The sequence below is a fragment of the Telmatherina bonti genome (assembly GCF_933228915.1).
Source record: "Telmatherina bonti genome assembly, chromosome: 21".
Taxonomy (NCBI): Eukaryota; Metazoa; Chordata; class Actinopteri; order Atheriniformes; family Telmatherinidae; genus Telmatherina; species Telmatherina bonti.
In genome coordinates this window covers 32545520-32569061 of record NC_136630.1, presented here as the reverse complement: position 1 = coordinate 32569061, position 23542 = coordinate 32545520, and the positions used below count along the sequence as shown (strand labels likewise).

Here is a 23542-nt window from a genome sequence, read left to right as displayed (position 1 = left end):
CAGTTCCAGCATGCTGCAGCAGACCAGTTCCACCATGCTGCAGCAGACCAGTTCCACCATGCTGCAGCAGACCAGTTCCGGCATGCTGCAGCAGACCAGTTCCAGCATGCTGCAGCGGACCAGTTCCAGCATGCGGCAGCAGACCAGTTCCATGCTTTTGTAATTTCCACACAGACATCGATTCTTCTTTATCCCCCTGAATCTTTTGATGATATTTTGTTTTCAAATATTTTGTCCGTACTTCTTCAGAACCCGTTAAGAACTCTGGAGCTGTGGAGTAAACCATCAGTATTTCTACTTTAAACCAGTATGAACAGGATTTTTTCCTACCTCCAACTCAAAGTACCACTTCCCAGTTTTCACACAGTAGGTTTTCTCTGCTCTGAAGATGCGGAAGCGCTCCGCGGACATATTGATTAAATCCGATTGAGCTGCTGGATGGGAGAGGAGGCAGAGGTGAGAAGAGTATCATCATGGACAAAGAAGACATTATCTCCAGAAAATTATCCTTAATCAATAACAGATCATCATTCTATTGTGGATAACCTTCACCAAAGTTATTCAGTATCACACCATGGTCCTGGTCAGGAGCTTCCAGGTTGTATCCATATCCCAGCAGGGTTCTGACGGCCTCCCTCAAGCTGTCTTTGTTTGACTTCTTGGTTCTTTCATCCAGCAGGGTGTAGGGGACCAGACGGGGGTTCCTACGGCTCTTCACGTCCTGAAGGACACAAAGGACACGTTCGTCCAGGGCCAATGAGACGCTGAGCGCTGAGCGGTGAAGCAGATGTTAGTCTGACAACACACACCAAACATTCAGTCCGCCTGGAAGAACTTCCTTCTGTAAAAGTATCTTTTGTTTAAATTCTAAGTAAAGTAAAAGTACCCATCTAAAACTTTACTCCAAAAAAAAGTACTAAATTTAAAATTTACTTTCAATAACTTACTTTCAATCAGCTGATGTATACAAAGGACATGAATCCACACACACACACACACACACACACATTTTCCTTCCAGTGGACATCAAACGGGACCGGATCAGAACTAGAGATGGATGGTCCGTGATGTTCGGCATAATGCCTGTTGATGCTGATGGTTGTACTCATTAAGAGGTGTGTGTGTTTGTGTGTGTGTATGTGTGGTGGGGGGGTAGTAAAATCTACTTGAATTAAAGAATTAAAGTAAAATGACCCAATTTAAAAGTCTTGAAATCAATCATGATCAATGATGAAAATTAGAGAGCAGCTAGTGGCTGAAAACAGATATAAGGAAGTACAGTTCCATCCAAACGTACAGTAAACACCTGGATTTAAGGGACAAATGGCAGCGTCCTATTGGATCATTCCTGCAGGGTGATCATTTCTCAGCTGCAAGAAGAAATTTCATCCCAACTGATAAAATGAGCAGCTTCTCATTTCCTAACAAGCACGTGGAAAGACACATCCTGTGGTGGTGGAAAAGATCATCGAGCAGAGAAAACATGCAAGGAGATGCAGAAAGTACTAAAACTGGCTTCAGAACTGTCCGGCGCTTCATGGAAAACTGGAAGGATGATGGCAAACCGGTGTCTTCCAGGAAAAAACATCCTGAACGATGGGGATTACTGAAACGTTTGGAAGGACATCAGCAGCAGAACTTAGGAGCATGTTTCATAGTGAAGATAAAAACATAAAACATTTCCACAAGAACAATGTGAAGAAACCCACGGGACTGATCAGCTGTGGAGCCAGAAGAAAACCAGTAGAAAACCAGAAGAAAACTAGTAGAAAACCAGAAGAAAACCAGTAGAAAACTAGAAGAAAACTAGTAGAAAACTAGAAGAAAACTAGTAGAAAACCAGAAGAAAACTAGAAGAAAACTAGTAGAAAACCAGAAGAAAACTAGAAGAAAACTAGTAGAAAACCAGAAGAAAACCAGTAGAAAACCAGAAGAAAAGTAGAAGAAAACTAGTAGAAAACTAGTAGAAAACCAGAAGAAAACTAGTAGAAAACCAGAAGAAAACAAGTAGAAAACCAGAAGAAAACTAGTAGAAAACCAGAAGAAAACTAGTAGAAAACCAGAAAAAAACCAGAAGAAAACCAGTAGAAAACCAGAAGAAAACCAGTAGAAAACTAGTAGAAAACCAGAAGAAAACCAGTAGAAAACTAGTAGAAAACCAGAAGAAAACCAGAAGAAAACCAGTAGAAAACTAGTAGAAAACCAGAAGAAAACCAGTAGAAAACCAGAAGAAAACCAGTAGAAAACTAGTAGAAAACCAGAAGAAAACCAGTAGAAAACCAGAAGAAAACCAGAAGAAAACCAGTAGAAAACTAGTAGAAAACCAGAAGAAAACTAGAAGAAAACCAGAAGAAAACTAGTAGAAAACCAGAAAAAAACCAGAAGAAAACCAGAAGAAAACCAGTAGAAAACTAGTAGAAAACCAGAAGAAAACCAGTAGAAAACTAGTAGAAAACCAGAAGAAAACCAGAAGAAAACTAGTAGAAAACCAGAAGAAAACTAGTAGAAAACCAGAAGAAAACTAGAAGAAAACTAGTAGAAAACTAGTAGAAAACCCGAAGAAAACCAGTAGAAAACCAGAAGAAAACTAGAAGAAAACTAGTAGAAAACCAGAAGAAAACTAGTAGACAACCAGAAGAAAACTAGAAGAAAACTAGTAGAAAACCAGAAGAAAACTAGTAGAAAACCAGAAGAAAACTAGAAGAAAACTAGTAGAAAACTAGTAGAAAACCAGAAGAAAACTAGTAGAAAACCAGAAGAAAACTAGAAGAAAACTAGTAGAAAACCAGAAGAAAACCAGTAGAAAACTAGTAGAAAACCAGAAGAAAACCAGTAGAAAACCAGAAGAAAACCAGAAGAAAACTAGTAGAAAACCAGAAGAAAACTAGTAGAAAACCAGAAGAAAACTAGAAGAAAACTAGTAGAAAACCAGAAGAAAACTAGTAGAAAACCAGAAGAAAACTAGAAGAAAACTAGTAGAAAACCAGAAGAAAACCAGTAGAAAACTAGTAGAAAACCAGAAGAAAACCAGTAGAAAACCAGAAGAAAACCAGAAGAAAACTAGTAGAAAACCAGAAGAAAACTAGTAGAAAACCAGAAGAAAACTAGAAGAAAACTAGTAGAAAACCAGAAGAAAACCAGTAGAAAACTAGTAGAAAACCAGAAGAAAACTAGTAGAAAACCAGAAGAAAACTAGAAGAAAACTAGTAGAAAACCAGAAGAAAACTAGTAGAAAACCAGAAGAAAACTAGTAGAAAACCAGAAGAAAACTAGTAAAAACCAGAAGAAAACTAGTAGAAAACCAGAAGAAAACTAGTAGAAAACCAGAAGAAAACTAGTAAAAACCAGTAGAAAACCAGAAGAAAACCAGTAGAAAACCAGAAGAAAACTAGTAGAAAACCAGAAGAAAACTAGTAGAAAACCAGAAGAAAACTAGTAGAAAACCAGAAGAAAACTAGTAAAAACCAGTAGAAAACCAGAAGAAAACCAGAAGAAAACTAGTAGAAAACCAGAAGAAAACTAGTAGAAAACCAGAAGAAAACTAGTAAAAACCAGTAGAAAACCAGAAGAAAACTAGTAGAAAACCAGAAGAAAACTAGTAAAAACCAGAAGAAAACTAGTAGAAAACCAGAAGAAAACTAGTAGAAAACCAGAAGAAAACTAGTAAAAACCAGTAGAAAACCAGAAGAAAACCAGTAGAAAACCAGAAGAAAACTAGTAGAAAACCAGAAGAAAACTAGTAGAAAACCAGAAGAAAACTAGTAAAAACCAGTAGAAAACCAGAAGAAAACCAGTAGAAAACCAGTAGAATACCAGAAGAAAACCAGAAGAAAACCAGTAGAAAACTAGTAGAAAACCAGAAGAAAACTAGTAGAAAACCAGAAGAAAACTAGTAGAAAACCAGAAGAAAACTAGAAGAAAACTAGTAGAAAACCAGAAGAAAACCAGTAGAAAACTAGTAGAAAACCAGAAGAAAACCAGTAGAAAACCAGAAGAAAACCAGTAGAAAACCAGAAGAAAACCAGTAGAAAACCAGTAGAATACCAGAAGAAAACCAGAAGAAAACCAGTAGAAAACCAGTAGCAAACCAGAAGAAAACCAGTAGCAAACTAGTAGAAAACCAGAAGAAAACCAGTAGAAAACCAGTAGAAAACCAGAAGAAAACCAGAAGAAAACTAGTAGAAAACCAGTAGAAAACCAGTAGAAAACTAGTAGAAAACTAGTAGAAAACCAGAAGAAAACCAGTAGAAAACTAGTAGAAAACCAGAAGAAAACCAGTAGAAAACCAGAAGAAAACCAGTAGAAAACCAGAAGAAAACCAGAAGAAAACCAGTAGAAAACTAGTAGAAAACCAGTAGAAAACCAGAAGAAAACCAGTAGAAAACTAGTAGAAAACCAGAAGAAAACCAGAAGAAAACCAGTAGAAAACCAGAAGAAAACCAGTAGAAAACCAGAAGAAAACCAGTAGAAAACCAGAAGAAAACCAGTAGAAAACCAGAAGAAAACCAGAAGAAAACTAGTAGAAAACCAGTAGAAAACCAGAAGAAAACCAGTAGAAAACCAGAAGAAAACCAGTAGAAAACCAGAAGAAAACCAGTAGAAAACCAGTAGAAAACCAGAAGAAAACCAGTAGAAAACCAGAAGAAAACCAGTAGAAAACCAGAAGTAAACCAGTAGAAAACCAGTAGAAAACCAGAAGAAAACCAGAAGAAAACCAGTAGAAAACCAGAAGAAAACCAGTAGAAAACCAGAAGAAAACCAGTAGAAAACCAGAAGAAAACCAGTAGAAAACCAGAAGAAAACCAGAAGAAAACCAGTAGAAAACCAGTAGAAAACCAGAAGAAAACCAGTAGAAAACCAGAAGAAAACCAGTAGAAAACCAGAAGAAAACCAGTAGAAAACCAGAAGAAAACCAGTAGAAAACCAGAAGAAAACCAGTAGAAAACCAGTAGAAAACCAGAAGAAAACCAGTGGAAAACCAGAAGAAAACCAGAAGAAAACCAGAAGAAAACCAGTAGAAAACCAGAAGAAAACCAGTAGAAAACCAGAAGAAAACCAGTAGAAAACCAGAAGAAAACCAGAAGAAAACCAGTAGAAAACCAGAAGAAAACCAGTAGAAAACCAGAAGAAAACCAGAAGAAAACCAGTAGAAAACCAGAAGAAAACCAGTAGAAAACCAGAAGAAAACCAGTAGAAAACCAGAAGAAAACCAGTAGAAAACCAGAAGAATGTTGTGAAGTGGTCCTTTTCTTTCCATGAGTTTTGTTTCACTTTGTATTTCTCTTCTTTCAGGCACGCTCTGGCCTCTGCAGCTGCTGGCTGACTCCAGAGCTGATTATTCACCTGTGTCATCACCTGCAGCTCATTCCCTCGCTGACCGCCTCCTACCTGCTCATTGCTGCTGCAAGCTCTTCAGTTCTACCTGCGGCTGCAGAGCCTGGGAAATTATTAGCTAGTGTCTTGTTTTTTCTTACAATCTTCTGTGGCTTCCTGCCACAGCCTTTTTTGGTTCTCCTTGCCACGGAATAAAATCAGTTACTGTGAGTCCTGCGTTTGGATCCGTTCCTGTATCCGGCGACCAGCCATAACAAAGAAAAGCAGAAGAAAGCCGCGGATCAGAGAGGAGAAGCAGAGAAAAAGTTGGCTGCAGAACCTTCAGACTGGACTCTGGTGCTGGAAGATGGTCATGTGGTGGTCTGGGTCCAGATTGGCCCTGTTCTGGATTCATTTGGCATCAAGGTAAGACGAGAGATGGATGAAGGGATTCAGATGTCATGCCGAGCGTCTACTGGACAAGTCCATGATCTGGGATTGCTAAAGTTGTACAGCTCCAGTTTTGGCAACATTATGTGTCCAAACAATGAGGTCTTCCTGAATACACGGAATGAGCAAGTTATTCCAGCTCCCCAGAAGGCACGGCCATATTCCCACATGACACTGGCAGGATTCATGGGGCTCAGACTGGGAAAGAGAACAGGAAACATCATGTTCTTTTCCTCTAAAGGGGAATTGGATCATCAGGATGAAAACTGAGTGACCTATCCCAGGGAAGCTGGAGCCATCCAGCCAGTCCAGCACAAAGAGACATTCACACTCGCACCACTTCTATGGGTAATTTACAGGAACCAACTGGACGGTGGGAGGAAGCCGGAGTACCTGGAGAGAACCTGCAAATTCCACACAGAACCCCCCCCACCCAGCTGAGGATTGAACCAGTGACCTTGTTGCTGTGAGGCTACAGTGCTAACCACTACTCCAAGTAAAAACTGAATCATGTGTTCAGTCAGTCTGTTCTCACTACCCAGTTACTCCTTTCTCCCTCCTGGGTCGGCTTTAACTGTACAACTAGACTAGATCTGGTTCCAGGCGGTTCCATCCCCAACAGACCCCTGCTGCTCTGAACATGCTGTTAACACGCGCAGCCTTTCACCTGCTGCATGCCGTACGTCCAGCCCTGCCGGATGCGGTCCCTTGCCCACACATTGTGTGCGTTCTCAGCCAGTTTGTCCACCATCGCCTCCTGAGTGGGGGTGAGCTTGATGTGGCTCAGATCCAGTGGCGCCGGCTTGTAACCACTAGATAACTGGTATCTGCACAGATTGAATGAAAATAGAAACGTCCAAACACTCTGTTCATCTGATAAACCACAATCTTCCATTTTCTCCAGAATTAATGTTTTAATCCCTGCTGAGAATTACGTTGCTGATAGTCTCATGCTCTTCACTTTGTCCACAGCGTGTTCATCCGCGAGTCCGACGTGGCAACCCAACGCAAGCAGAGTCCTGGAAGACACAGACATGAAGCGAAATGTACGTTGTCATGGACGGACCATTACTCAGGATTCTACGTTTTATAGAAAGTGTTTCGACATATGCTGAAAAACCTGCCCTTGTCTACAGATGCAAAACGTGCCACGATTTCTCCATAAACACAGCGTTCAACAACTTATCAGATTCATCATTAAAACAGCAAATAGGTTCATGAAAATGATCTAATATATTACTAATTAAGATATCGTTTAAAAAAAAAAGTCATTTTTCATTCTTTAGAGCATCTTAGAGTTTTTCTAAAATCACATTTGTTTGTTTGTTTTCCTCCCAGTAACCAGTTAGTAGAGCTGTCAGCGTTAGGGGCTTCAAAAGACCACGAGCTGCTGTCCCACAGAGCCGTTGTCCTGAATACATACATGTATAATCCATCATACATCCCTCTGTCTTCCAGCAAGCTCGGGTCACCCCACTGCTGAAGAAACCCACACTCCACCCACTCCAGGTTGGAATATTATAAACTCTGTAAGGAATATGTAGCTCTACATGTCCACACAGCGTCCAACTGGACTCCAGCACTAAGACATTCCCCGGTGGTGTTCTCACTCTCACATGTAAGTCGTTGTGGATAAAAGGGTCTGCTACATGACTGTACAATAGAATAAATGTTTTTTTTTCCTTTAACATTTAAATAGTTACAAGTATATTCTTTTAGTGTTTCTGTCCACTTTTTGTATATTAAAGACACATTTAATGAACTATACAACGCTGGATTTATGTAAATCACTGTGACACATTTCTCCCTTCATATTAGATAGATGGACAGAACTTTATTTATTTGTGGGAAAACTGGGGAAAAGATGATTTCTTCTTTTAACATTTATATACATTAGACAGAAAAAATTTAAATTTTTTGTAATGTCTGTAAAAAAAAAAAAAAAAAAAAAAAGTGAAATTGTTCATTTTTTTTGCTTTCATATCTAGATAACTGCATCGTGGTTAATTGTGGTGCAGATAAAGACTGTCTAAGATATTTAAAAATAAGAAGTATAGCTTTTAAATCTGAATTTCAAAAAGTCCCTTTCTACCTTTTTCCAGCCAGTTTTCCCCACAACGACAACATCTGTTTTTACTCAGGGACACTGATAGAGCTTTCAGTTGATGTCAGCTCCTACTGCACTGATGCATTACTTGAGTGTCTCCAAAGACATCTGTAAGTTGTAGCTCCTTTCCTGTTCAGGAAGCTTGGAAAAGTCCACCAAGCAGGGATGTTGCCGCTTGTTATCATCACGCACCTGTAAAACACAAACACACATTGGAGAGTTCTGGTGGTTTGACGACCGCCTCCTTTATCTGCTTGAAGAACAGAAACGGGGTGTCGCTGTTTGAGATGGCTCAAAGACAACACCCCAACACATTCTGGGTGCTCGCCTGAGATTCCATTTACATGCCCATCTCTGCTCACGTCCTGATCTTTGGCTGCTCCTGATTGGACGTTACCGCCAGTTTAAGCTCTCTGATTGGTGGAAAATCTGACAGGAAGTGTCTTCATCATCATGTCCAGGTGAAAATAGAGGTCTCTTAGCAACATGGTAGTGATGGTGATGAAGATGTGATAAATAATGGTGGATTTACCATCTAGAGTCTCTGAATAAACACTACATCTGGATTGTAGACCTCCTGGATGGATAGAAATGCTGGAAAACCTCCGTAGACCAGCTGGAGGGTCACATGACCATCCCACACTGCTGGTTCTGAGATACTCATGATTACAGAAGTGAAGGTGCAGTTTTTAAGGGTTAATGCGTATTTATTGGTTATTATAACTTCTGTGAGGAGACTATCGTCTCCGCAGGAACACTTAGATGCTAGTCCTGGATCAGTTTGGCTATGCAAGTCTGAGACAAGAATGAAAAGCATGAACATCATCAGATACAGACCACCAATGTCCAAAATTCCTGTAAAAAAGCTACTATTTCCAACCAAAAGACTGTAATTACCACCGGATAAGAAGTTGGTGTGATACTTACAGCTCCATACGTCCAGCCCAATTCTATCTTGTTCATCACCCAAAGTTCGTGGATATTTTCTGCCAGTTTCTCCCTGATTCTCTCTAAGTGAGGTGGCAGAACAACCTAATTACAAACACAGATAAACAGGAGTTAGTGGTTAGTCTAAGTTACTTTAACTTGTTTAGTTGACTTAGCTGTAAAACCATGACTGTCTCCACCTGACTGGTGTCCACAGGTGTGGGGGTGAAAGCTGCCTGGCTCAAGGTGACTGTAGGGCCCAGCAGGTCTCTGGCAAATGCCTCGTCCTGACTCGCCTCCAGCTTCAGTTTGTCTCTGGGCAAGACTGCCTCAAAGCAAGGAGCGTAGCCTGTAGGAGGGAGGAACTTAAACTCCCCATGTCGACCCCCAAGGAGAAAACGGACCCTGCAGTGGGAAAACATGGCATTGTTCAGGAATCCAGGTACCATCCTGGTACTATACTGGTACTATCTAGGTACCGTCCAGATACTATCTAGGTACTATCCAGGTACTATCCAGGTACCACTCAGATACTATCCAAGTACCATCCTGGTACTATCCAGGTACTATCTAGGTACTATCCAGTTACTATCTAAGTACCATCCTGTTACCATCCAGATACTATCTAGGTACTATCCAGGTACTATCCTGATACTATCTAGGTACTATCTGGGTACTATCCAGGTACTATCCAGGTACCATCCAAATACTATCCAGGTACTATCCTGATACTATCTAGGTACTATCTGGGTACTATCCAGGTACTATCCAGGTACCATCCAAATACTATCCAGGTACTATCCAGGTACTATCTAGGTACTATCCAGGTACTATCTAGGTACTATCCAGGTACCACTCAGATACTATCCAAGTACCATCCTGTTACCATCCGGGTACTATCCAGGTACTATCCAGGTACCACTCAGATACTATCCAAGTACCATCCTGTTACCATCCGGGTACTATCCAGGTACTATCCAGGTACCGTCCAGGTACTATCTCGGTACTATCCAGGTACTATCCAGGTACTATCCAAGTACCATCCTGTTCCCATTCAGGTACTATCTCGGTACTATCCAGGTACTATCCAAGTACCATCCTGTTACCATCCAGGTACCGTCCAGGTACTATCTCGGTACTATCCAGGTACTATCCAGGTACTATCCAAGTACCATCCTGTTCCCATTCAGGTACTATCTCGGTACTATCCAGGTACTATCCAAGTACCATCCTGTTACCATCCAGGTATTATCTAGGTACTATCCAGGTACCATCCTGTTACCATCCGGGTACCATCCAGGTACCTTCCTGGTACTATCAAGGTACCATGGATGTTACCTTCCAGGTAACATCCAGTTACCACCCTGGATAGTACTAAGAGATCCTAAGGCTATCTTAGTACTATCTAGGTATTATCCAAGTACCATCAAGGAACCATCCTGTTGCTATCCAGGTATCATGCTGGTGCTATCCAGGTATCATGCTGGTACTATCCAGGTATCATGCTGGTACTGTCCAGGTATCATGCTGGTACTGTCCAGGTATTATCCAGGTAATATCATGGTTTTTCAGGTGTAACTGGTGCTTTTTGTCTTGCTCAGCTACATTCTTTACTTTTTCCTTCTGTGCTGAGGTGCACAAAAGTGAATCTCCAGCATCATATGGTGTGTTTTGGGTGTTTACTTTGAGCCTTGAATGTGCCAACAAAAGCAAATGAAGTCAACACGATGTTTATTTCATACAAACATCTTTAAATGAGAAATGTTTTAAAAAGAACAGAAACCGTCTTTTTCATGTAAGCAGTGGATTAGAATCATCATAGAAATATTTCACCGTGGTAACACTGGTATCAGATCAAGTCTGGATTTCTTGTATCATGACAACCTGCAAAATGAAGTCGTTTTTCACGTCAGGGGCAAAATCCTTATTTCTGTTCTGAGTTCCATGTGGATGTTTCTAGAAACACCGACGGACTTGCTGTTTTAACAGGGAAGCAAACGATGGGAACATGCTCGGGGAGAGGATGTAGTAAAGCACTGACTTGACTCCTGCAGAGAAGCTGACCACAGGGAAAAACAGCCCTTCAGAGTTGAAGTTCTCAAACATGCCCTGAACCGGCTGGCCATTGATCCTGAAGGAGATGCTGGGAACGCTGAGATCCAGGCAGCAGCTCACCACATCGTCTGACCGCAGCAGGTGCTGATTGGCTGAGCTGACTGTCCGTGCAACGCAGCCTGGACAGGAGGACGGACACAGCATGTAAACATGTTAACTGTCAGTCTGTCCAACTGCAACTTCCCTTTCTAGAAAGTAGAACAGAGTAACATTTTCGCACTAAAACAGATTTAACACTGCTCAACTGTTTGTCAGAAAATGGGATCCTGGTTTTTCTTTGAGAATGTAAGAAAAATGAGGACATGTCTGCAGAAATTATTTAAAACACATAAAACTGAAGACAGAAATAAATCTTCCATCTGAATCGAAACCAGTCAGGTCAGTTCTCAGGAGGGAAAAGGGAAAACTTGTTCATCTTCATGGAACTTTTCACTGATTTCATTTAAAAAATTTTTATTTTAAATTGTTCTTATTATTTTAATGACATTATTTGAAATCATTTTTATTTTGGGATATTTGTTTCTGTGCGACACTAAGGAGACGTTTTCTTTAATGTGCTTTAAGAGATTAATTGGATCGGATTTCTTCCTGTCTGAAAGATTTCAGGAAAGTTTCTGTCATCTCTCCAGTTGGACTCTCTGCTGTCCCTGAAGGAGAACTATTCTTCTCATGTTTCTGCTCTTTGTATCATTTCAAGACCAGGTGATCCCACAACGCTCCCAATATTCCCAACATTCCCAACACTCCTAATGTTCCCAATGCTCCCAACACTCCAAACACTTCCAACGTTCCCAACGCTCTCAATGTTCCCAACGCTCTCAATCTTCCCAACACTCCCAATGTTCCCAACGCTCCCAACACTTAAATCACTCCCAACGTTCCCAATGTTCCCAACACTCCCAACGTTCCCAACACTCGCAATGTTCCCAACACTCTCAATGTTCCCAACGCTCCCAACACTCCCAATGTTCCCAACACTCCCAACCTTGCCAACGCTCCCAACGTTCCCAACACTCCCAACGTTCCCAACACTCTTAATGTTCCCAATGCTCCCAACACTCCCAACGTTCCCAACACTCCCAACCTTGCCAACGCTCCCAACGTTCCCAACACTCCCAACCTTGCCAACGCTCCCAACGTTCCCAACACTCCCAACCTTGCCAACGCTCCCAACGTTCCCAACACTCCCAACGTCTGGGTTCTGGAATCCGTCCCTCCATCGGACCTGCTGAGGTCTGGGAGGAATCTGTCCCTCTATCGGACCTGCTGAGTTCTGGGAGGAATCTGTCCCTCTATCGGACCTGCTGAGTTCTGGGAGGAATCTGTCCCTCTATCGGACCTGCTGAGGTCTGGGAGGAATCATTCCCTCCATCAGACCTGGCCGGTTGATCCCGGTCAGACATGATGGTTGGACTGAGACCTCCAGAAAGTGCTGAACCTTTCCTGAAGACCTCTGTAACATGTGAAGATCTAAGACCAGCTGATGGACCTCTGTCATATGAAGTTCTCATTTCCTGTACAGAACATCCAGTCCAGTTAGCATCCCACCTCATCTGTCTCCATGATCTCCATGTGTTCACGTTGCTTACCTGACCACAGATGAAGTCCATCAAAGCCATAGGAGTACAGGTCGTCACCCACACCGTTGCCTCCCCACCCCTCTCCCCCGCTGGGATAGGGGGCGTAGCCACTGGTGTTGGCCCAGCCCACCCTGAGGTGGGTGGGCTCTGCTGTGACAAACGGTAAAACCTGGTCTACAATGAGTTCGAAGTACCACTTTTTGTACTGGGCCGAGCCGTCGCTGACACCCAGGAAGATATTGGGCCACATGCTGCAGAGAAAAGGGAAGCAGAAGCCATCAGTCAGGTAACCATGGCAACAAACAGGAAGATGGGTTTTCCACCATCCCATATGGGCGTACCTGCTGATGTGGTTGATGAGGCGGGTCTGCAGGAGCAGATCTCTTCCCGGCAGCAGGTTGTCACAGATCAGGTGTTGGTTGGATCGCACTGCCACGCCATGACACACACACAGCGAACACAACACATCCAAGACCTGGACCCAGAGCAGAGGACAGACCAGTGCTGTTACAGGACCTGGACCTCCTGCTAGACGGTACGGGTCTGCTGTTACAGGACCTGGACCTCCTGCTAGACGGTACGGGTCTGCTGTTACAGGACCTGGACCTCCTGCTAGACGGTACGGGTCTGCTGTTACAGGACCTGGACCTCCTGCTAGACGGTACGGGTCTGCTGTTACAGGACCTGGACCTCCTGCTAGACGGTAGACTAGGGTTCCGTTAGTCTACGGGTCCGGTATACTATGGGTCCGGTAGACTACGGGTCAGGTAGACTACGGGTCCGGTATACTACGGGTCCGGTAGACTACGGGTCAGGTAAACTACGGGTCCGGTAAACTACGGGTCCGGTAGACTACGGGTCCGGTAGACTACGGGTCCGGTAAACTACGGGTCAGGTAGACTACGTGTCCGGTAGACTACGGGTCAGGTAGACTACGGGTCAGGTAGACTACGGGTCCGGTAAACTACGGGTCAGGTAGACTACGGGTCAGGTAGACTACGGGTCAGGTAGACTACGGGTCCGGTAAACTACGGGTCAGGTAGACTACGGGTCCGGTAGACTACGGGTCAGGTAAACTACGGGTCAGGTAGACTACGGGTCAGGTAAACTACGGGTCAGGTAGACTACGGGTCTGGTAGACTACGGGTCAGGTAGACTACGGGTCCGGTAAACTACAGGTCAGGTAGACTACGGGTCCGGTAGACTACGGGTCCGGTAAACTACGGGTCCGGTAGACTACGGGTCAGGTAGACTACGGGTCCGGTAAACTACAGGTCAGGTAGACTACGGGTCCGGTAGACTACGGGTCCGGTAGACTACGGGTCAGGTAGACTACTGGTCCGGTAAACTACGGGTCCGGTAGACTACGGGTCCGGTAGACTACGGGTCAGGTAGACTACTGGTCCGGTAAACTACGGGTCAGGTAGACTACGGGTCCGGTAGACTACGGGTCAGGTAGACTACGGGTCCGGTAAACTACAGGTCAGGTAGACTACGGGTCCGGTAGACTACGGGTCCGGTAGACTACGGGTCAGGTAGACTACTGGTCCGGTAAACTACGGGTCCGGTAGACTACGGGTCAGGTAGACTACTGGTCCGGTAGACTACGGGTCCGGTAGACTACGGGTCAGGTAGACTACTGGTCCGGTAGACTACGGGTCCGGTAGACTACGGGTCCGGTAGACTACTGGTCCGGTAGACTACGGGTCAGGTAGACTACTGGTCCGGTAGACTACGGGTCCGGTAGACTACGGGTCCGGTAGACTACTGGTCCGGTAGACTACGGGTCCGGTAGACTACGGGTCCGGTAGACTACGGGTCAGGTAGACTACTGGTCCGGTAGACTACGGGTCCGGTAGACTACGGGTCCGGTAAACTACGGGTCAGGTAGACTACGGGTCCGGTAGACTACGGGTCCGGTAAACTACGGGTCCGGTAGACTACGGGTCAGGTAGACTACGGGTCCGGTAGACTACGGGTCAGGTAGACTACGGGTCCGGTAGACTACGGGTCCGGTAGACTACGGGTCAGGTAGACTACGGGTCAGGTAGACTACGGGTCAGGTAGACTACGGGTCAGGTAGACTACGGGTCCGGTAAACTACGGGTCCGGTAGACTACGGGTCCGGTAGACTACGGGTCCGGTAGACTACGGGTCAGGTAGACTACGGGTCAGGTAGACTACGGGTCCGGTAGACTACGGGTCCGGTAGACTACGGGTCCGGTAGACTACGGGTCAGGTAGACTACGGGTCCGGTAGACTACGGGTCAGGTAGACTACGGGTCCGGTAAACTACGGGTCCGGTAGACTACGGGTCCGGTAGACTACGGGTCCGGTAGACTACGGGTCAGGTAGACTACGGGTCCGGTAGACTACGGGTCAGGTAGACTACGGGTCCGGTAGACTACGGGTCAGGTAGACTATGGGTTGTTCTAGAACGCACCTTGTGGTTGCGTCCATGTTTGTCCAGGAGAGAGATGATGGACTTGATGTGTCCTTCTTTTATGATGTTTAATGCTTCAGGACTCTCCACCAGCACACAGTGAAGCACCTCTAGGATTCCTGGAAATAAAGAGGACGACAAAAACTTGACCCGCCAACCAGCATGTCCATGTCAACATCATATTTTCTTCAAGTGAAAAAGCATGCATGTGACTAAGTTCATGATTAAACGTCGGAAATGACTAAAAATCTTCTTCATGTCTTCTCTTTGGACACACTTCATGTCTCCAATCATGAAACATGATCTGCTGAATGTGTGAGGACAACGTCTGCTGCCGCTGCTGAGGCGAGACGTTCCGGTGCAGGACGAGCCGCCGGACAGGAGACGTCTCAACGTTTAAAGCTCAGGAATGACAAAGAGTCAGGAATGTTCCTGTTCAGCGGACGATGGTCCGACAGGTCGTCCATTTCCCCGCTCCTTTTGTTGTGCTGCGGGACTTAAACGTTTCTAAACAAAAAAGGTTTGGGGTCCTGTTCTGGAGAAACCGGCAACAAAGAGGTGAGGTGAACCGAGCCATGCGGCATCGTGAGCAGACGGGTCAGAACCTTCCACCAGACGATCATCATGGACCAGAGATACGGGACATGTACTGGTACACGGGACATGTACTGGTACGCGTGACATGTACTGGTACACGGGACATGTACTGGTACGCGGGACATGTACTGGTACGCGGGACATGTACTGGTACGCGGGACATGTACTGGTACGCGGGACATGTACTGGTACGCGGGACATGTACTGGTACGCGGGACATGTACTGGTACGCGGGACATGTACTGGTACGCGTGACATGTACTGGTACGCGGGACATGTACTGGTACACGGGACATGTACTGGTACGCGTGACATGTACTGGTACACGGGACATGTACTGGTACGCGTGACATGTACTGGTACACGGGACATGTACTGGTACGCGGGACATGTACTGGTACGCGGGACATGTACTGGTACGCGGGACATGTACTGGTACACGGGACATGTACTGGTACGCGGGACATGTACTGGTACGCGTGACATGTACTGGTACACGGGACATGTACTGGTACACGGGACATGTACTGGTACGCGTGACATGTACTGGTACACGGGACATGTACTGGTACACGGGACATGTACTGGTACGCGGGACATGTACTGGTACGCGGGACATGTACTGGTACGCGTGACATGTACTGGTACGCGGGACATGTACTGGTACACGGGACATGTACTGGTACACGGGACATGTACTGGTACACGGGACATGTACTGGTACGCGTGACATGTACTGGTACACGGGACATGTACTGGTACACGGGACATGTACTGGTACACGGGACATGTACTGGTACGCGTGACATGTACTGGTACACGGGACATGTACTGGTGCACGGGACATGTACTGGTACGCGTGACATGTACTGGTGCACGGGACATGTACTGGTGCACGGGACATGTACTGGTGCACGGGACATGTACTGGTGCACGGGACATGTACTGGTGCACGGGACATGTACTGGTACACGGGACATGTACTGGTGCGCGGGACATGTACTGGTACGCGTGACATGTACTGGTGCGCGTGACATGTACTGGTGCGCGTGACATGTACTGGTGCGCGGGACATGTACTGGTGCGCGGGACATGTACTGGTGCGCGGGACATGTACTGGTGCGCGGGACATGTACTGGTACGCGGGACATGTACTGGTGCGCGGGACATGTACTGGTGCACGGGACATGTACTGGTACGCGGGACATGTACTGGTGCACGGGACATGTACTGGTGCACGGGACATGTACTGGTGCACGGGACATGTACTGGTACGCGGGACATGTACTGGTGCACGGGACATGTACTGGTGCACGGGACATGTACTGGTACGCGTGACATGTACTGGTACACGGGACATGTACTGGTACGCGGGACATGTACTGGTACACGGGACATGTACTGGTACGTGTGACATGTACTGGTACGTGTGACATGTACTGGTACGCGGGACATGTACTGGTACGCGTGACATGTACTGGTACACGGGACATGTACTGGTACACGTGACATGTACTGGTACACGTGACATGTACTGGTACGCGTGACATGTACTGGTACGCGTGACATGTACTGGTACGCGTGACATGTACTGGTACGCGTGACATGTACTGGTACGCGTGACATGTACTGGTACGCGTGACATGTACTGGTACACGGGACATGTACTGGTACGCGTGACATGTACTGGTACGCGGGACATGTACTGGTACACGGGACATGTACTGGTACACGGGACATGTACTGGTACACGGGACATGTACTGGTACGCGTGACATGTACTGGTACACGGGACATGTACTGGTACGCGTGACATGTACTGGTACGCGTGACATGTACTGGTACGCGTGACATGTACTGGTACGCGGGACATGTACTGGTACGCGTGACATGTACTGGTACGCGTGACATGTACTGGTACGCGTGACATGTACTGGTACGCGGGACATGTACTGGTACGCGGGACATGTACTGGTACGCGGGACATGTACTGGTACGCGGGACATGTACTGGTACGCGGGACATGTACTGGTACGCGGGACATGTACTGGTACGCGGGACATGTACTGGTACGCGGGACATGTACTGGTACGCGGGACATGTACTGGTACGCGGGACATGTACTGGTACGCGGGACATGTACTGGTACGCGGGACATGTACTGGTACGCGGGACATGTACTGGTACGCGGGACATGTACTGGTACGCGTGACATGTACTGGTGCGCGGGACATGTACTGGTACGCGGGACATGTACTGGTACGCGGGACATGTACTGGTACGCGGGACATGTACTGGTACGCGGGACATGTACTGGTACGCGGGACATGTACTGGTGCGCGGGACATGTACTGGTACGCGGGACATGTACTGGTACGCGGGACATGTACTGGTACGCGGGACATGTACTGGTACGCGTGACATGTACTGGTACGCGGGACATGTACTGGTACGCGGGACATGTACTGGTACGCGGGACATGTACTGGTACGCGGGACATGTACTGGTACGCGGGACTGTGTTCTCCCGTTCCTCCTACAGTCCAGACATGGCTCTGGGTTTACTGGTTTTCTTTAAGTCTCTGCAGGCCTGACTGGTGTTCAGGTATCTTTCTCCTCTCTCTCTCTTCTCTGTAGTCTCCTTTTCATTTCTCATCCCCGTTTCCTGTCGCCTGCAGTTACGTTCAGCTACATTTCGTCAATTTAAGAACAAACAAAAATTCAAAAGAAACTAGAACCAGCTATTATTGAAACAGTAACAACTGTGAATGCCCATTTATTAAACTATGCTGAATGATTGAAATGAAATTGCATAGGTATAAGACATTGAAAAACAAAGCACAACTGAATTAATAATTTTTTGGCCCCCACTGGGATTGAACCCATGAAGTCCTGCGCTAAAGCACACTGACTCACTCACTACACCACTTGCACTCTTAGTTTCACCTTGGAAAAAGCGTTTTTTCCAATTAGCATGGGAATGTTTTTTTTCCCACGTCCAGCAGGGTGTAATTAGTGGGACTGCAGAAACATGTGCGAGGTTGAACTAAACTCCAGTAAAGATGTGACAGACTTTATTGTTCAATGTGAAAAGCTTTTTTTTAAAGTTGATTAAGATTTATCAAAGTGTTGAAATGTTGCAGGGAGCATTGTTGGAACAAATATTCCATATTTAACTGGGACATTTGCAAATAAATTCCTTTGCTCCTTGAAGTGCACAGCTGAGACCAACAGTTTACAGTGAGCAGCCTGCAGAACTGCACGCCATCACACAAGCATCAGCCGACAAACTACAACAGCACTATATGTTAAATGCTGCATTTGAACCCGTGCCTTTATGTGTACCTGTGTACCGGTGCACAAAATGGACCAATCGCTGAGCTGAATTCTTTTTCGTCCAATCACAGGAATTGATTTCAATACATTGACAAAAACTTGAATAACGTTTAAATGTTACAAAGACCAAAAGTGGTAGAACATATCTCCTGAATGGGCTGAAGAGTTTGATACTTGAATGGTTGAAGTGAGACAAACGGTGTGGGAGGAGTAGCGTTTAAAATATTTTGTAAGAAAATACAATGGAGACCGGGACCGAGACGAACCGGACACTGCAAACTGGTGCAGAGCTCTGAAACCCTGATGACCAATCGCTGTGCTGAATTTTTGCAAGGTCCAATCCGCATTTGGTTGGAAGGACTTTCATCCAATCACAAGGCTGATTTAATTTTTTACAAAATGCTAAATATCTTAAAAAAACTACAAAGATTTAAAATAAAAATAAAAAAGTCGTAGCACACATGTCCTGAAGGAGCTGCAGGGTTTAAGATGTGAATGATTGAAGTGACCTGAACGGCGCAGGAGGAGTAGCACGGCAAAGTTTGGCAGAATAATAATAAAAATGGCCGAACAGGATCTCAATAAAAGAATAAAATCTGAAGAAAAAAGTGGATTATTGAGAGGAAGCTTATATCCATAAAGCAGGCAGAGCAGCAGTCTGCTGCTGGGTCTGCATGGTCCTGTCCACCCACCTGAAGACGCCTCCAGCTGCTCCAGTCTGCTGATCAACCAGTCCAACGAACCAGAAAACTGGGCACAGTTCTTCCTGTTTCCTCTGATGAGAGCAGCTGTAGGAAAAAATGCCACATTAACAGGGATGAGATCAGTGTGTGTGTGTGTGTGTGTGTGTGTGTGTGTGTGTGTTTACCCAGTAGCTGATACAGGGAGTTAAGGATGGAGCTCCAGGCCTCTGCAGCTTCTCTTCCGACCACCTCAGCAAAGTGAGCTGCACTGCTGTACACATGAAGACGATCAATACAGTCCAGAACCAGGCTGATCATCCCCTGCAGACACACACAGGTCCGTTTACTGCCTGAGAGAACGAGCCACAACGCAGGGAACAACTGAACCTGGACCTGAGCTCTGTCTGTCTGCACAGTTCAGGCTCCTCTTATGTACAGAATCAGTTTTGTTCCTTCTGATGTCACTTTAAATACGTTCATGCATCCTGTATGTTGTCATGGTTACAAGCTGTTCCATCCATCCACATCCGCAACACAGAAGATGGATGAAAGGCTCCGTAGAGCAGAGCACAGAAGACATGAAAGCAGCTTCATCTGAAGCGTTTAAAATCCAGGAACAGGTACGAAGACCTGAGACCACAATAACATGAAGTGAAACTTGGTTTCATCAAAATGGAGCCTTCTGTCACACGCTTTGCACGTATCAGGGAGATAAAACTCCAAGCAACTATAAAAAAATAAGCTGGGACATGTGAGGAATAATGTTGGAAATGAAGTTGAATAAATAACAAATAAAAGAATAAAATTTGAGGAACAATAAAAGAATGTGTAGCTTCTCCGTCAGCAGCAGCTCTCCCTCCCCGTCCTACAGATGTAGCTCAATCCTCCTGCAGCTCCTCCTGCAGTCAGAGAGGAGCTGATCACCTGAAGCAGGTTCATTCTTCCTGCTTTACTGTCCGATGTTCATGTCTGTTCATGTGGATGGAACATGAAGAAACATGAAGAATGTTCATGAAGTCAAAATGAAACGTTTATTAAAATGACTGCAAAGCGTGGAAAGGCAACTTTGTCCCAAACATGTTGGAGCTCCGGACGAACATTCTGCATGAAGAGAGCAGGAAGCACCAAGATCTACCGGCATTTTATATGATCCATAGAGGTAAACGAGGCTGGATCTGACTTACAATTAAACCCAACATTATTCCTTACGTAGTTCGCAGCATCATTCCCAACATCACTCACAATATCATTCCCAGCATCACTCCCAAAATTCATTCCCGGCATCACTCCCAACATCATTCCCAGCATCATTCCCAGTATCACTCCCAACATCACTCACAACATCATTTCCAGCATCACTCCCAAAATTCATTCCCGGCATCATTCCCAGCATCATTCCCAGCATCACTCCCAACATCATTCCCAGCATCATTCCCAGTATCACTCCCAACATCACTCACAACATCATTCCCAACATCACTCACAACATCATTCCCAGCATCATTCCCAGCATCACTACCCAACATCATTCCCAACATCACTCACAACATCATTCCCAGCATCATTCCCAGCATCACTCCCAACATCACTCACAACATCATTCCCAACATCATTCCCAGCATCACTCACAACATCATTCCCAGCATCATTCCCAGCATCACTACCCAACATCATTCCCAACATCACTCACAACATCATTCCCAGCATCATTCCCAGCATCACTCCCAACATCACTCACCGCATCATTTCCAAAATCATTCCCAGCATCACTCCCTGCATCACTCCCAAAAATCTTTCCCAACATCATTCCCAGCATCATTCCCAGCATCATTCCCAGCATCATTCCCAACATCATTCCCAGCATCATTCCCAACATCATTCCCAGCATCACTCCCAACATCATTCTCCAGCATCATTCCCAACATAATTCCCAGCATCACTCCCAACCTCATTCCAGGCATCACTCCCAACATCATTCCCAGCATCACTCCCAACATCATTCCCAGCATCATTCCCAGCATCACTCCCAAAAATCATTCCCAGCATCACTCCCAACATCATTCCCAGCATCATTCCAACATCATTCCCAGCATAATTCCCAACATCATTCCCAGCATTATTCCCAGCATCACTCCCAACATCATTCCCAGCATCACTCCCAACATCATTCCCAGCATCACTCCCAGCATCACTCCCAACATCATTCCCAGCATCATTCCCAGCATCACTCCCAAAAATCATTCCCAGCATCACTCCCAAAAATCATTCCCAGCATCACTCCCAACATCATTCCCAGAATCACTCCCAACATCATTCCCAGCATCACTCCCAACATCATTCCCAGCATCACTCCCAATATCATTCCCAACATCATTCCCAGCATCACTCCCAACATCATTCCCAGCATCACTCCCAAAAATCATTCCCAGCATCACTCCCAAAAATCGTTCCCAGCATCACTCCCAACATCATTCCCAGCATCACTCCCAAAAATCATTCCCAGCATCACTCCCAACATCATTCCCAGCATCACTCCCAACATCATTCCCCAGCATCATTCCCAACATCATTCCCAGCATTATTCCCAGCATCACTCCCAACATCATTCCCAGCATCACTCCCAACATCATTCCCAGCATCACTCCCAGCATCACTCCCAACATCATTCCCAGCATCATTCCCAGAATCACTCCCAAAAATCATTCCCAGCATCACTCCCAAAAATCATTCCCAGCATCACTCCCAACATCATTCCCAGAATCACTCCCAACATCATTCCCAGCATCACTCCCAAAATCATTCCCAGCATCACTCCCAATATCATTCCCAACATCATTCCCAGCATCACTCCCAACATCATTCCCAGCATCACTCCCAAAAATCATTCCCAGCATCACTCCCAAAATTCATTCCCGGCATCATTCCCAGCATCACTCCCAACATCATTCCCAGCATCATTCCCAGTATCACTCCCAACATCACTCACAACATCATTCCCAACATCACTCACAACATCATTCCCAGCATCATTCCCAGCATCACTCCCAACATCATTCCCAACATCACTCACAACATCATTCCCAGCATCATTCCCAGCATCACTCCCAACATCACTCACAACATCATTCCCAACATCATTCCCAGCATCACTCACAACATCATTCCCAACATCACTCACAGCATCATTTCCAACATCATTCCCAGCATCACTCCCTGCATCACTCCCTGCATCACTCCCAAAAATCTTTCCCAACATCATTCCCAGCATCACTCCCAGCATCATTCCCAGCATCATTCCCAACATCATTCCCAGCATCATTCCCAAAAATCATTCCCAGCATCACTCCCAACATCATTCTCCAGCATCATTCCCAACATAATTCCCAGCATCACTCCCAACCTCATTCCAGGCATCACTCCCAACATCATTCCCAGCATCATTCCCAGCATCACTCCCAAAAATCATTCCCAGCATCACTCCCAACATCATTCCCAGCATCATTCCAACATCATTCCCAGCATAATTCCCAACATCATTCCCAGCATTATTCCCAGCATCACTCCCAACATCATTCCCAGCATCACTCCCAACATCATTCCCAGCATCACTCCCAGCATCACTCCCAACATCATTCCCAGCATCATTCCCAGCATCACTCCCAAAAATCATTCCCAGCATCACTCCCAAAAATCATTCCCAGCATCACTCCCAACATCATTCCCAGAATCACTCCCAACATCATTCCCAGCATCACTCCCAACATCATTCCCAGCATCACTCCCAATATCATTCCCAACATCATTCCCAGCATCACTCCCAACATCATTCCCAGCATCACTCCCAAAAATCATTCCCAGCATCACTCCCAAAAATCGTTCCCAGCATCACTCCCAACATCATTCCCAGCATCACTCCCAAAAATCATTCCCAGCATCACTCCCAACATCATTCCCAGCATCACTCCCAACATCATTCCCAGCATCACTCCCAA

General features: G+C 45.5%; 1 protein-coding gene across 1 annotated transcript in view; it reads right to left on the bottom strand.

Annotated features, from left to right (window-relative positions):
- ryr2a (ryanodine receptor 2a (cardiac)) overlaps positions 1 to 23542 on the bottom strand; it is a gene marked incomplete at its 3' end in the record, with an annotated part of 479882 nt that overhangs the window by 394553 nt on the left and 61787 nt on the right. Inside the window, exons 12-24 of the mRNA XM_079260659.1 lie at positions 19736 to 19871; positions 19560 to 19655; positions 14936 to 15054; positions 12834 to 12967; positions 12502 to 12743; positions 10839 to 11031; positions 8998 to 9202; positions 8798 to 8902; positions 7959 to 8062; positions 6699 to 6782; positions 6431 to 6590; positions 574 to 721; positions 331 to 434 (exon numbers count right to left, since the gene is read on the bottom strand). Coding sequence (XP_079116785.1) covers positions 331 to 434; positions 574 to 721; positions 6431 to 6590; positions 6699 to 6782; positions 7959 to 8062; positions 8798 to 8902; positions 8998 to 9202; positions 10839 to 11031; positions 12502 to 12743; positions 12834 to 12967; positions 14936 to 15054; positions 19560 to 19655; positions 19736 to 19871 — 1830 coding nt within the window. The remainder of the gene's footprint in view (positions 1 to 330; positions 435 to 573; positions 722 to 6430; positions 6591 to 6698; positions 6783 to 7958; positions 8063 to 8797; positions 8903 to 8997; positions 9203 to 10838; positions 11032 to 12501; positions 12744 to 12833; positions 12968 to 14935; positions 15055 to 19559; positions 19656 to 19735; positions 19872 to 23542) is intronic.